The sequence below is a fragment of the Lissotriton helveticus genome, chromosome 12, assembly GCF_964261635.1.
Source record: "Lissotriton helveticus chromosome 12, aLisHel1.1, whole genome shotgun sequence".
Taxonomy (NCBI): domain Eukaryota; kingdom Metazoa; phylum Chordata; class Amphibia; order Caudata; family Salamandridae; genus Lissotriton; species Lissotriton helveticus.
This window is the reverse complement of record NC_136073.1, coordinates 77,586,044-77,601,776: the sequence shown is the minus strand read 5'-3', so window position 1 is coordinate 77,601,776 and position 15,733 is coordinate 77,586,044. Positions and strand designations below refer to the sequence as shown.

Here is a 15,733-nt window from a genome sequence, read left to right as displayed (position 1 = left end):
GATACTGCAGTCCCGGAAATGTTCAGTGCACCAATATACTGCCGGTAACAAAATTAGAAGCCCACAGATGGGCCTCCGCAGACAAGTGATGCCCACATCCTTGATGGTGTTGCCCAAACAGGACTCGAAAAATACCTTCCAAAGGGCCCCCTCTTCTCTAGGGTGGTGCAGGCTCGGCAGCGGGGAACGCCGCCAAAATATCAAGCTCCAAGTTTGCCCTAAGCAAAGAGCCGCACTCAAACTCCATCGTGAAGCGTACTTTATTAGGTTAGGACATCAAAATTGCCTGCAGATTCCTGTTAATTGAGAGCCTCTGAGGAAGAAAGGACACTTTTGAAACGCGTCAGGCTGAATCTCAAAATAACAGCTGCTTAAGGAATCTGCAGGCAAATTGGATGTCCTAACCTAATAAAGTACGCTTCACGATGGAGTTTGAGTGCGGCTCTTTGCTTAGGGCAAACTTGGAGCTTGATATATATATATATATATATATATATATATATATATATATGTTTTCATATATCATTTTTATATGAGGATCCCCTGGAAGAGAACTTCATCCTCACCACACCCTCTGCACCATGGGCCCGCATCTAGGGTGAGCTGCTCGAGGTCCTCTTGCAACTCATGTGCCTTCAGCCTGTGGGTCCTCCTGAGAGTCTTCTTTGGTTTCAGTGGGCTCCCCTGCTTGCTTGGGGTCTGCTATGACTCTCCTGCACTTGGTGAGTCCCTTGGACCTTGCTGGTCATAACACTGCACCTTTTTCGCTTACCACATCTGTTGCTGCTGGCAAGGCTTGTTGGTGCTCCCGCCAGTGGACCCCAATGGTTCTTGACTTCCACTGTGGGACAGCTCATGATTGGCTGCTGGTCTTCCACAACATCACCTGGTCCTCACAGCTGCAGCGACCAGATCACTGTCATCACTCATGCATCTTCCATCATCGGTGGTCATGGTCTTCTGTACCTCCTGGACACTTCCAAGTGGCATAGACTCTGTCCCCTCTGCTTGCAGGTTCTCCAATTCAAGAATCCACCCTTGGATTCCACCAGACTCTTTCACCTTCTTCGCCAGCGTCACCTTTTCTGAAGTCTTCCATTGTGGTCTACAGTGGTTTCCGACGTCACTTCGCACCTATACATCCGGCTTCCCTGGTGTAGGTATCCTGGTTCCTGGAGTATCCACAAGTAGGGTGACTCTCCAACCTTCCATCTTCCATGAGGTTTCTTCAGGATCCACTGGAAAGGGTACTTCTTCTTGAAAACTGCAACCACGACTTTCCCATTGACTTGCATTAAACATGTGACTGTGTTTCCATACTGTACACAGCCTCCGTGGGCTTCCTGGGTACTTACCTCAGGTTTGTTCCTTGGGTCCCCAGCTCTTCTGAGTCTTCTTGTCCAAATCCCAACTGTGATCGCAGTTGGCATTCCACTTCTTTAGTATATAGTTTTGCTCCTCCTGGAGACCACTGTGTATTTGTGCTTACTTACCTGTTTTACATCTGAAATATTATGTGTATTGTGTTGATATCTCCAGGTAGGAGATATACCAATGTGTTATTGAGTGTGTATAGTAAATATAACTAGCTTTATAACAACTCAGTGTGGTTCTTTTTCGTTTAATCTACACTATATGATTAGTTCAGGTCAAACAAGCTCCTTAACACTCCTTCAGGACTAAGCCTGAAGACTGCCCTCCACAGCTAATAATCATAAGGGTTGTCTGGATTAGTGTAAGGTGCTTCACTTAAATAGGTGTGCACCATATACTAAGCCAGCCTTTGACAGCAAGGAAAAGGCACTGTAGCCTGCATAGTCTGCAGCATTGAAACAATGATTAATAGAACACTGCGTCTTTAAGGGTCACTTGACCCCCCCCCCCCTCACATTGTCTTATCATGCACTCCAGGTGGCAGGTTACTCAGTTCTTTCTGATGCAGTAAATAACTGAAAAAGATCTAATTGAATTAGATCTCTTCCAACGGGATGAAGGAGTGTTGCTAATGATTTTAATGGAGAATCCCCTGAGAGAGAAATAGGATTACATGTAAGAAACTATTCCTTCTCTCTCAAGGGATCTCCACTGGTAATCATAAGCACTGAATAGATTAGGTAGATCTTCCCAAAGGAATTCTGAGAGGGAAGAGATAAAATAGGAAGAAGTATAACTTAAGCAAATAGATTTCTTAGAGACGCTTGCCCGACCTGGGCATCTATCCTTGTATCTGAATCAAGACAATAGCGTCTTGTAAAGGTGTGAACAGATCTCTAAGTCATGACTATACAAATCTCAGAAATTAGAACATTTCTAAGCAAAGTGGCAGTAGCTGCTTTAACTCTGATGGAATGGGCTTTAGGTTTCGTAGGTAAGGATTTCTTGGCTTTCTGATAACATGGGATTATGCAGGAAACAATTCATCTAGACAACAATTGCTTTGAAGAGGCAAGTCCTGTTATTAAAGGACTAGAGTTCACAAATAATTGCTTTGACTTCCTCAAAGACTATCTTGTCTACATAAAACCTCAAACCCCTTCTTACATCTAGAGTCTAGAGGGATCTCTCTGCAGAAGAAGAGGGGTTTTGAAAAAATGTAGATAAAGAGATAGTCTGACATGAAAATGTGACACTACTTTAGGGATGAATTTAGGATGGGACCTCATCAATACCCTATTACAATGAAATACTGTGCAAAGTTTGTGGGAACATAGGAGGTTATACTACATGCAGAAGTTATAAAGACGAAAAAGAAAGCCTTCCAGGATAGATGTTGAGGAGAGGCCTTATGAATGGGTTCGAAGGGGGGATCCATAAAGCGAGAAAGGACAATATCTAATTCCCAAGGAAAAGGCCACTTGTGAGAAGGATAGCTTTTCTTGACATCCTCCAGGAAATCCTTTAATACAGGCTTTTTGACAAAGGAAATTTGTGAAGGACATTTTCGATAGCCTATGATTGCTGCAAAATTTACTCTGACAGATGAAAACTGCAAGGCTGCTTTAGCCTACTAGATGAAAACTGCAAGCATGCTTTAGCCAAATGTAGGAGGCATGGAAGAACCGACTCTTCTTGGCAAGTAAAAGGACACATTATTCTGAACACACCAGAAGCAGAATCTCTTCCATTTTATCTTTTGTTGTCTCTTAAAACATCCATGCATGCGCATGCGTTTAGGAGAAAAGCTGCTAAGTTGAGAGGGTGCAGTTTGGGGCTTTAAATTTGGCTCCCAAATTTCAGAAGAAAGTCCTCCCTGCAGGACAGCTCTTCTGTGTGGATGCTCTGAGAGGGGAAAGAGATCTTTGAGCCAGTACTGTTGAGGCCACTCCAGAGCAATGAGAATCATTCTGGCCTTGGATTGAGACAGTTTGATGATCACTGATGGCAGTAGGGTAATTTAAGAGAAGGTGTAAAGAAATGTGCCCGACTATTCAATCTATAGGGCATTCTCCAACGATCCAGGTTGGAAAAACTTCAAGATGAAGCTTGTACACTTTTTGTTTTCTCATATCTGCAAACAAATATATTTGAGGAAACCCCCAGTTGCAAAAGATGTGAAGGATGAATTTGTTTAACAACTATTCTTGATTTTCTCGAATGGTTCTGCCGAGAGTATCTGCTTCAGCATTCGGGACTCCCAGTAGATGGACAGCTGTAATCCTGAGATCTCTAGACATTCACCACTTCCAGACAGGTTGTGCCTCCAGAGACAGAGGCCAGGATCTTGTTCCTCCCTGCTTGTTCAAATATTGCATGGTTTTCATATTGTCCATTGGAACAAGAAGAGAATTCATCCTGAAAGATGGGAGGAAAGCCTTTAGGGCTAAATGTACTGTTCCCAACTCCAGTAGGTGTTTCAGGATCTTCTGGTGGCTTGGCAGGATGGAGCCTTGACCAACCAGTCAACTAGGTAAGGTAATACCTGGTGACTGGATCGCCGGAGAAAGGCTACCACTGGTGCCAAGAACTTGGTGAAGACACTTGGAGACGACTTTAACACAAAGGGTAGCACTTTGAGTTGGTAATGGCACTATGGCATCTCGACCTGAGAAAACATTGATGCTTCGGATCTGGGAACATGGAAATGCACGTTCAGAAGATCAAGGCAGGACATATAATCTCCCACATTCATGAGAAGCAAAATTTCTTGTAGTGACAACATCCTGAAGGGTTGACTTTTGATGAACTTTGTTCAGCAACCTGAGGTCAATTATTTGCCTCTATTTTCGTGTCTTTTTCTTTATTAAAAAGAAATGAGATTAGAAACTTAGCTTGTGCTGACTGCACAGCACTTCTTCAATTGCTTGCTTGGAGAGGACCAACCTGATTTCCCTCTTGAGAACTTGCAGATGACAATGAGAAGCTCTTCGCAGAGGTAAATCTGGAGGCTGTTGAACAAACTCTAGGGTGTGACCATGGTGGAATACGTCTAGCACGTCGAAAGATATGAGTTTTCATTGATTGAAGAATTTGAAGCAAGCGGGCCGAATTGAAGTGAGACTACGGTAGCAAGGGCCTGTGAATCCTCATTGCCTCTTGGTGGCGTCAAAAGCTCTTCCTCCTGACGCTGGCCGCCGACGTGCCGATGCTCTAGGATAGGCTTGTGTGGAGGTTTGACGAAAGGGCTGTGCAGAGTACTGTGATCAAATTCCCTGCTGGTAATAGGGTTGACAACACTGCTGGAGCTGAGGTCGAGACAGATATTAACCTCTACCTCATCCCCGAAAAGAAGAAAACTTATTTGCTGCAGATTCATCAGTGATTTAGCGGTGTCCGTATCTGACTATCGATTGTAGCGCGTCATCCACGTGTTTGTCAAAAAGGAATTTGCCGTTGAATGGCATATCCAACACCTTGGCCTGAACCTCAGGACAAAATGTTGTAGCTTTTAGCCACCCCTTCCGCCTCAACACCGCAGCTCCCGCCATCTGTCTGAAGGTGGTCAATGAGATGCCTAGAGCCACATCAATGATCTCGGAAGAGGCTTTCTCGCCTTCTGATAGAAAATCCTTTGCCTCCTTCTTCTTGTCCTTGGGTAGATACTCCAACAAGGAGGAAGAGATGTCAGACCACATCTGTCAGGATAGCCACGACGTTGGGGGCCCTGATGGCTGCCAATGTGGAGAACCTTTTGCCGATGTTGTCCAGACTGCGCCTTCCTTATCAGGTGGAACTGCAATTGGAGAAGAAGGATTTTTCGATCTTCTTTCAGCAGCCTGCATAATAACTGAATCAGGCCGAGGATGACCAATAAGGCACGCAGGAAAGTCTTCGGGTGCCCTGTACATTTTATCTAGTTTCGTAACTACCGCAGGAATAGAGGCTGGCGTTTTCAATAACTTCAGGCTCTCTTGCCATAAGCAGTCCATGATGGGTATGGCCCGAGTGGAGCATTGTGTAGAAGGTTCTAAATCCTACAGAAAACACTTGCTTAGCAAGCATAGGGAGATCAAAGCACCTTAAAGCTCTGCAAGAGATCATGGAAGCCGCCAATATCGGCAGGTGGGGAGTCGGCTATAGGCGAAGTAAGCATGAACAGAGTAGGAGCCCACTAATCGTCCCATTCATCATGGACATCTGGATCCAACTCCAGCTCCCCTTCTACTAGCTGCTGATCATCACTGCCCAGCACCTGAACAGGAATTTCCAAAGGTGGCGGAATATTTCTTATTCTTGTAAGTGGAGGCAGAGGTGCAGCCAGCAGCACAGGAATCACAACAGGAACCACCTGTGTAGATGGTGGTTGCGGAACAGAGTTCACCTCAGGAAATCACTTATAGTAGTCATGAAGCATCATACGAAAGTCGGAGACCAACAAATGTGAATATTGATGGAAGGTTCTTGTGCATCATCCTCCTGTTCTTCATAATGGTAGTGCTCTTGAAATGCATCGAAACATTGAGAAATGGGACGCCATGCATCAGAGAAGGAATATTCACCCTCTAAATAAGCAGATGGATTATCTAGCATCTCATCCTCTGTTGAGTTCTGGCACTTGATTCTGAGCTGTGAGGTGCTGTATGCAGGGCAATAAGGACCATCATCCTTAGATTCTTGGAAATCCAAGAGACGAGCAGGAAGCAAGGGAGATACTTTTGTAAAGTCCTATAGGTGAGATGATATCGCCTTTAAAAACACAACATCCTCTTCCGACTTGCTCAACAGTAGAACCATCTGGGGCAGCTGGAGAGATACTCGCTGACGGTGAGGTGATGAGCTGGACTGCCGAAGGCGAAACCCTCGTCGACAGAGATGATCTTACAACAGTCGACAACAGTGACACCACCACTTCCATGTTGGACGTAAACATAGAAGTCGCTGATGAAACCGTCGATGGAGCGCCTGATTCTATGGAGACGGAGGCCATAGAGGGCAATTTCTTCATCGACGGGGTTGTCGAGGAGCAGATTTTCACAGATGAAGAATCCCTGAAGGGAGTATAAGGTGCAGACGGTAGAGCAGAATCAGCTCTTTGATGAGAGGAAGAGGGACAAGGATAAACTTTTTTAACTCTATTTTCTTCAGGCCTCTCTTTACTTTGAGATCTATATTTTTTAGGATCTCAATGCGAAGAGGAATACCCTTCTTCCTTTCTTTTCTGGGAAGAGGTATGGGGCATCTCCTCACCTTCAGAGTCAGAGTCTTTACCAGCCTATTTTCTTTGCAGCACGAGAAGCAGCCTATCCTCATGGTCCTTGGGGGTTTTTGTGGAAAAAGTACAATTGTACTTGAATTCTTTGGGCTTGTGGTCAGGATACGGGCAGTAAAGGCACTCTTTATGTGTGTCCTCAGAATACAGTCTGGACTTTCAACAAGTCTTACCGGGCCTAAAGAACCCATTTTTAGACTCAGACATAATGAAGGAAAATAGATACTCAAACTCTGGGACTGTACCTCAGAAGAAGAGATGAAGCGAAGAAATGAACTTCAAGCCTGAAGTTCAGAAGGGCAAAAGAAGGAACACTGTGACAGAGCAGAACTCAGGGAGACTCCCTAACGCACGACGTGTGGTAAGAAATCTGAGGCATGGTGGCCCTGCAGGGGATGGAGACTCTATGGTCTATGCTCTGATTGAAGGACATTTGTATGTTTTAAAACAATGATAATAGGTTGCTAAAGGCTATTTAATCTCTATGGCAATTGAATGTTAAACTTTACTACTGCTATTTTACTGCTACCATGGGACTCCCACCATGACGATGGGGAAGATTCAAGCATGTGAATCTATAAAAGATACAATACTGGAGAAATATAAAACTATGTCTATTTGCTACACAACACTCACTAACACATTGGTGTATCTCTGTTGGACTTGGCCCTTTTTTGCAGGGTCATCCCTGAACTTTTTGCCTTTCTCCTAGCCTTTTTTCTGACATGGTGTTGGTGGTTCTAGGACTCGGGGCACTTTAGCACTGCTGTCCAGTGTAAAGTGCGTATGCTCTCTGTGGTAAACATGGTAAGATTGGTCTACACCTGTTTGGCATATTTAATCTACCTATCAGTCACTTGTAAAGTTGTATCTCAGATACCCAGGACCGCTAAATTAAATGCTACTGGTGGGCGTGCAGCACTGATTGTGCCACCCACCAAAGTAGCCTTTCAAACCTGTCTCAGGCCTCTGCCATTGCAGGGCCTATGCGTGCAGTGTTACTGCCGCTGAGACATGGCACCTAAAGTGTGGGCCATGTCTGTGACCCCCCCTTTTACTACATGTCAGTCACCCCTAAGGTAGGCCCTAGCATGCCCTATGGGCAGGGTGTATTGTAGGGAAAAGGTAGGACAAGTACCTTAAGTGTATGACATATCCTGGTAGTGACAAACAGCCATTTTGGTTTCTCACTGCTGTGAGGGTGCCCTCCCTTAGGAATGCATTGGGGTTTCCCTGATAAGGGTTGCAGTGGTAATTACTGATATGAGAGGAGCAGTGTGGTCAAGTTTGGTATATTTGGAATAGTGATAATAAATGCTACGCAACGGTGTGCGCAGATTTATTATACCTATTTTAGAAGTGCCAATTTTAGAAGTTGGCATTTCTGTGTACTATTTGTCTGCCTGCCTGATGTGGATTTCACGTCTGGCTTTGGAGTGACAGGGGCTGGTGAGGTGTGTGTGGCTCCAGGAAGGGCAGGGTGAGTCAGCGCTAGGCTGAATAGGGGATCTGCATTTGGAGTAGTGGGAGTAGTAGTCCCCTGAGCCTGAATAGGTCTGTGCCTGCCTGGGTGAATGCTGGTTCCGCCCCCCTGTGGTGTTTCTGATCAACGAGCCCCCACCTGACAAAGGGAAAGAGGAGCCATGTCAACTAAGTGCCCCAAAACCCCCCAGACCGGCAGGAAGGAAGTAGCCGGAAGTCCGGCTGAACGTTCCTGGAGGAAGGCGGGCCCCCGTGTGCCGGTGGGAGACCCGCATGTGGCCAGAAGAGTGAGGACCTTGTGGGCTCCATCTCATGGAGCAGAAGCCAGGCGGAAGCCTACCCCGTGCTGGTGAGCGGCCAACAGACCACCCAGACTTTGCCTGTGTGTTGGAAGCTTCAGCAAGAGGACCGGAGGAGTCCCCGGACAGCCCGGTTAGTGGGGGGCTGAATCTAGGCCTTGCAGGTGCCGAGATTGGCAACAAAAGAGCCCCGGAGTAGTGGGGCACCGGATTCACGTTGATGGTGCCTGGAGACGTGTCGGTGCTCCGGAGGCACGTGTAGTGCCAGTGCCTTATTGTTCTTCACAGCTGCGCCGCAGTTGCAGCGTGGGGCAAGGTTTGTGTGTCGAGTCCCAAAGCGGGACTCACGAGGCACAGCAGTGCCAGTGCTTGTTTTGCATTCCTGAGCTGTGCCGCGAGAGCCCGGGCAGCTGCAACGACGGGGGTATATTATTTTTAGTGCCAGGAAAGGGTGAGGTGCACCCCATGCCCCCAGGGCATTTACGCACCAGTGATTTTGCTGCATTGGCAGTCGGAGGGCCATTTGGAAGGCCCCAATTACGCCATGACATTTGGGACAGAGGTCATTTGAGCCCCAGTGAAAGGCCAGTTGGCCTGGGGTCACTTCAGGGTGTAGGCTAGGGTACTGTGTGCACTTTTGTAGTGTTACTGGGGTGCATGGTTGATGCCTACTGAGATGCATAATGTGCTTATGCTATGATGTTTTAGGATGATGCCTAACACTAATGTGGTATAATGCTGAGTTCATTACTGTACCAGTAGTTACTGGTTGTGTTTGACTATCTGATGTGATGGTTCTGACAGTGGCCCGATTGGCCCTGTCTTGTATATAATCCCCTGTAAATTATTGCCTAGCGCTAGTTGGCACAGTGTATATTGTGTGATTATGATCTAATGTGTTTTGGATAATACAAACGATATTTGTTATATAACCTTGTGTGGAGTTTCTTTTGTGGTGTGCCTATTGTGTTGCTGCTGTGTGTGTGTGATGCATAAACGCTTTACACATTGCCTCTGGGATAAGCCTGATTGCTCGTGCCAAGCTACCAAGGGAGTGAGCAGGGGGTTATCTTCAGCGTGTACTTGCCCTGACTAGAGTGGTGGTTCCTGCCTTGCTTTGGCGCTAGCCCTAGCCAACCAGAATTCCCATTTCTAACAATCTCCTACTGGTAGATATCAACAGAAATAAACAATAATACTTCAATTGCAATTAGGTAAGTAGCACAAAATAAAGTGGCCTCCAGGGGGAGACCAAACCATATACTTGAAAAGTGGAATGCGAACGGTGACCAAAGTCGGGACTTGGACCAGGAAACTCAGAGGAGGTGGAGACACAAGGAACCACCCAAGGTAAGTATCAAGAAACCCCACTCAAAAGTGGAAACACAGCCACATGCCCAATAGAAGTCAATGGAAAAGTCACAGTTGCAGTTTTCAAGAAGAAGGACCCTTCCCAGTGGACCTTGAAGAAACCCAGTGGAAGACAGAAGATTAGAGAGTCACTCTACCTGTGGATACCCCAGGAACCAGGATACCTACACCAGAGAAGTCAGGTGCATAGGTGGGAAGTGATGTGGAAACCGCCGTAGACCACAATGGAGGACGTCGATGAAGATGCTGCTGGAGAAGACTGTGCAACAGTCCAGTGGAATCCAAAGGTGGATTCTTGAAGAGGAGAATCTGCAAGCAGAGGGGACAGTGTCTATGCCACTTGAAGGTGACCATGAGGCATGAAGAGCAATGCCCACTGATGTCAGAAGATGCAGGAGTGATGACGGTCACCTTATCACTGCAGCTGTGAGGACCGGGTGACGCTGAGAAAGAACAGGAGATGTGCAGGAGCTGTCCAATGTTGGAAGTACAGGACCACAGGGTCGGTGTCCGGCGGCAACACCAACAAGCCTTGGTAGCTTTAACTGAAGTGAAGAATGAAGAAGGAGCGACGTCGGGATCAGAATCACAAGCAGGAGGGTCAGAACAGGCCATGAGCAAGCAGGGGAGCCAACTAGATCAGAAGTAGACCCTTAGGAGGACCCAAGGAAACCACCAGAGGTAAGTACCCAGCAAGTGAACTTATCTGCCTCTGTCATTGTCTTTCTGTTTACACTAATTGTGGTTTCAGATCTTGTATTTTGTATAATAGTGTGCGCACCATTAGTTTAAGATTGTATTGCATTCTTATATTATGGTCTTCGTAAAACATGTATACAGATTCAATGGGTATCAATAGTTTTCTCTTTTTTTCATTTTTTATGATTAGTTTTTTGTGATATAATTTATTTCCTTACTGTCTTACTTTCTATATGTGTTATTTATGCTTTGTATAATTATGTATTTGAACCTCTTTTAATGTTATAGAAAGAATATAATAGGCTCCACTGTGTTTTAAGATTCATTCACACTTTGAAGGGGGAAACATAAGCTAAATGAGGCGAATGAGTATTGTAATTGAATTGAGCATGAATTCAGACGATAATGATATACCAATAAATTCCAGTCTGACGAAAGGGAGCATTTAAAATAGATATGCAATAGGAAGAAGATTTGATGTTGGAAGGCCTGACTATCACTAGAAGGCCACACACAGCTTAATGGTTGTGATTTATAATAGTACAAATTGAAGAGATGCTCCAAAGTTCTCCTACTTTGGTACTTTTGAGCACTTGCCAACTTCTCAAATTATACTACTTTTCATGACTTCCGCAGTATGGTGGGCTTCTGGGGACATAAGAAACTTCTGAACATCTCAAATGACATGGCCGCTGCAGGGGAGAGTCTGGGTTCAGTAGCATCACACACAACAACTATAGCCCCACTCGAAAATGTGTTAGCTAGGATAACAGCAATTGAGGACATGTTACGTAGTGGTCAAGGAGTATATGCTGGAAATGATGTTGCATAACCATTCAGTATCGGATGATAGCATAATAGCTTCCCCTTGTCGGTTCAAGTCCCCTCATGTTCTACATAACGTACCCATAGAATCAAAGATTACCTCTAGGCCAACATTAAGTTCCGTCCCTGCCCATGTTAAGCCCCCTGACACTGTCTTGCCACTTACTTCGTACGCTGTTTCCATGCAGAAAGAGGAGGTGAGTTTGAGCCTGCCTCCAGAAGCCACCCCATTAACCATAATTTTAGCTAATGTACCGCCCCTTGCCCCACAGGCAATTGAAACTTGGGAGGCATTGAGAAACATGGCACCCTGCTGGCTTGGGACCAAAACCGGGCTAACAGTGTCCCTGTTCACTGAATTTAAAATGGCAAGAAGGGTAGGCTGGGTAGGAAGAAGGGGAAAAACACTCCCTGGGGACTGTCTTGTTCTTACTTTCAAATCAACATGTTTGGTACACAAGATCCTCCGTAGACTTGGTAGTGATCCTATAGCAACATCTGGAATAAATGTCCTGCCCCTGGGGTATTTTTATCCCCCTTGGAATCAATCTTATCAGTCCTTACAGCGGAGACCCATTACCACTAATACCTATCAGCAGTTTAGCTTACTTGTTCATAACAGGTTCGATATCCTACCTTCTTTAGAAGATATAGACTGACTTATTTCCTTACCTACTCCTGTGGCACAAAGCAGGATCACAGAAAATATCCACCCCAGCTTAAATTTGGCATCTATGGATCAAATGAACCCTATTGCTAGCATCAGATCCAGTGTTGAGAATTTAGCTGAGTCCCCTCCCACTTATCAATGTTTGGGTCCACCTGATAATGACTTACCGGCGGGCCTAGTGGTGGACGCCTATCCAGCTATTGATAATAACGAGTTGGGACTCCACACAATAGATGTAAACATTAGCCACCCATGCTCCATAAGTGCATGGGTGAACATTCATGTTCTTCAACAGCCGTGACTGTTTTCATTGATTTGGTTACTTTTTAATTCAGAGTTTTTTTCTCCCAATTTTCAAATTTGGCAACATAGGACCTGTTTTCACCTGCATTATAATATGCCTTCTCCTTTTGTGTTTTATGGAATTGTAACCATGCTGACCATATTATTCTTTTTCATATGTCTGCTTATGTTGGCTAAGATGCTGCACATGAGATCACATCGTTAAAATAAATAATTTAACCTTACAGTGTCTCTTCTTTACTCCTGTTGTGCACTGGTATGAGAGTATAACAAAAGAGTGTTCTCACTTCCCACCATTCCTGAGTTTGTACTAAGTCGCATGTTGTAGGTTGTCTAATCATTGGTTGCTTTGCTGTAGGATGAACAGCTAATGAGACACTGATGCTAGCTGTTTGGGGTTCTCTAGGTACTGACGTGAGTTTCTGGCAGACCACAATTCACTGATGTCCTAGGTCTCTGAGCACAGTTCTGTGTAGGAACGGAATCCTTGCAACACCACCAGAAGCTTTGGTGTATCTTAGAGGACATGGGGGTGAAAATCCAAATAGTCAACTTATTACTTAGAGGCCAGGGTTCACAATGGCAGAAATGGTGAGCTCACCCATAGCTTCCCTGTTAAAAAGGGTGTGAGGCAGGGGTGTGTGCTAGCTCCACTCCTCTTCACCCTCTACATAAATAACCTAGGTGATACTTTATCACGGGAATGTTACGACCTACCCTGTGTCGGTAAAAAGAAAGTTGGTGCATTGTTATATGCTGACGACGGAGTCTTGTTAGCACGCACCCCAATTGCCCTACAAAAAATCGTGATAAGTTTTGCTCCCTACATGTCAAGCCTAGATATTCATGTTAATATTTCCAAAACCTTTATCGTGAAATGTAGTAAGCCTAGTGTTAAGTGGCGAGATATTTTTATAAGTAAAGGAAAACTTGAATTTGTTGATAATTTTTCATACCTGGGCATTGTTTTTGATAAATGGGGTACGTGGGTGAAAGCAGTAAACTGTAGAATACTACTTTTCGCAAAAGCTATAGGCGCCTTGATTAATTTTGCTAGGAGACTGGGTCAGCGTCCTATCAACGATTTATTGATCATTTACAAAGCTAAATGCATTTCTGTTGATCTGTACGGAGCTGGCATTTGGGGATATGTAAACGTGGAGTCCCTTCAACGACTTGAGATCCAGTTTTTTGAGGTACCTATTAGCTGTTCCTGATAGTACGGCTACGTATATTTGTCATTCTGAATTGGGATTGCTATACTTGTCCGATCCTATTAAAATACAGCCGATCTTGTTGTGACAAAAGGTCTGGACCGGTGTGACCACAGGTTTTAACCGGAATGTGATTTCAGATTGGCTGAACCTGCAACACGTAAAAAGTATCCCTTGGCTCGCCTATATTAAAAAACGTTATGTGCCACGTAGGCCATCCTGAGTTTTTTGCTAATCCTGATATCCTGTCCCTTATTATGAGGAGGGAATTAAAATCAATATGCACTTGGAGATGATTAGGCTGTCTTCTAATATCATGAAGCCTTCAGTGAGAACCAACCAATTGCTCCTGACCCAGACTGGGATACAACCACATTTATTACGCACTTCTAGTAAATATGACATGTTTTTACTGACGCGCCTACGTTTAGGCAACTTTCACACCCTGGTTACTTTACCACAGATTACCGATTGGTGACTTTCTCTATGCCCTTGTCCTTGTGACGATATTTCAACACAGACAACAATCCATATCATGTTTACTGCAAGTTTTATACCTCACTTAGGAAAAGATGGATTTTTCTGAAAACACAAGGGTTGAGATCTTGCCGACCCGCTTTTATCAAGCTGCAACTTTTGGATGATGAAATTGTTAGTGACCATATTGCTAAGTTTCTGAAAGGGGGTCAGAACTAGAAGAATGATGCAAGGCCCGAACCTCGATTAAACAAAAATGGTTATCAATCGTGTTTTGGTGGTGCACTGAACTGAGAACAAGGTTTTCTCTTTTAATCAATTGATTATATCTGTGTGTAAATTGTATTAGTTGCTACATGTTTTAAGTTTTTTATGATTTTATTTATATCCTTGTAATATTCTGTTTGTATTAATCGACGTGTTGCGTGCTTTTATGATCTGATTTTTCAAATCGAATAAAGCGTATCTTGACTTGACTTGACATGGCTCCCAATTTTCCACATGTTGAAAAAGATGGAAACAACTTCCCTCTTGCGCCATCTCTATCAGCAGCTCAGAACCAAACAATTCTTCACCTAGTTCCTATTTCTAAAACTTTTACAATCACTTAAGCCTGCATAGTTATTTGGATGAAAAAGGAAAATGGCACAAAGACACACGTTCACAAAATCAAGTCTTCTGCAACATTCATGTTGAGAGTGCTGTGAGAGTGATCGGATGTGGAAAGTGTGCAGGGAAACTCTAATTGATATTGTACACAAAAATGATTAGCTGCTTATGAGCAAAAATGTAGCAGTCTTTATACAGGTCTGACAGTGCACATTAAACAAAGCAAAAAAGCACCTGTAGGCAAAATGGCATTGCCTCCTGCCCTTACCGTTAAAGCGATCAATGGCCTCCTGTCGCAGGCCTCCTGTGATCCCACCATCGATGCGCTCATACTTGTATCCTTCATAGTCTAAGAAGTCTTCCAAAAGGTCCAGCATCTTCGTCATCTACAAAGGCAAAAAGAAAAGAGTAAGCAACCAATCAAATTATTTTTACAAAAAACGAATGTATTATGTACATTTTATAAGAAATTAATGTCACCAATAAATAAAAGAGGATAAAAAGGATTACTTACCTGTACCCATCATTCTTCAGAATTGGTATCTTGCATAGATTCACATACTTGAATCATTCCAGTTATCACAGTAATATCACAAAAGCAGTTCTAGGTTAAACTAGCATCAAGGCCAAAACAAAGACTGTATAGTAGCAGATTAACATAATTTACAAATAACTAAACTTCAACAAATCAGAGATAATTAGTCTAAAGACCACACCTCGAGATGCCACCATCCTTCAGATTTTATTTAGCACTTGTGCAAAGAAATAATAGAAGTAGGTAAGCCTCTATTGGGGAAGAGGATGGGTAGCATGTGAATCTATGCTGTGCTCTTCAACTGGTTAGAGAAGCATCTCTTGCCATTACAAAGCAGGACCTCTGTTGAAGGAAATTCAATGCTACTGTGGCATTTGTGTGATTGGATCACTCCATGGTAAACTTTGGGTCTGATTTAGAGTTTGTCATAGAGGGTTCTCTGTTGCAACTATGATAGAGTATCCTCTCCGCCAAACCCTCAGTGCACCTGCCCGATTTACAATTCTTGAAAAAGCACCATAAGTATAGTTCATACAGGTGCAAAATGGACATTGGTCGAATACAGTACCAACAGTGGTTGAACCATGACTTTCTTTGCGGGAG

At 44.2% G+C, this 15,733-nt stretch overlaps 1 protein-coding gene across 8 annotated transcripts in view; it reads right to left on the bottom strand.

Annotated features, from left to right (window-relative positions):
• The window catches only part of CHD3 (chromodomain helicase DNA binding protein 3), a 1,139,027-nt gene that overhangs the window by 468,735 nt on the left and 654,559 nt on the right, over window positions 1–15,733 (bottom strand). For all 8 annotated transcript variants that reach the window (XM_078670235.1, XM_078670239.1, XM_078670240.1 and 5 more), the window contains exon 21: window positions 14,864–14,981. In XM_078670235.1, coding sequence (XP_078526361.1) covers window positions 14,864–14,981 — 118 coding nt within the window. The remainder of the gene's footprint in view (window positions 1–14,863; window positions 14,982–15,733) is intronic.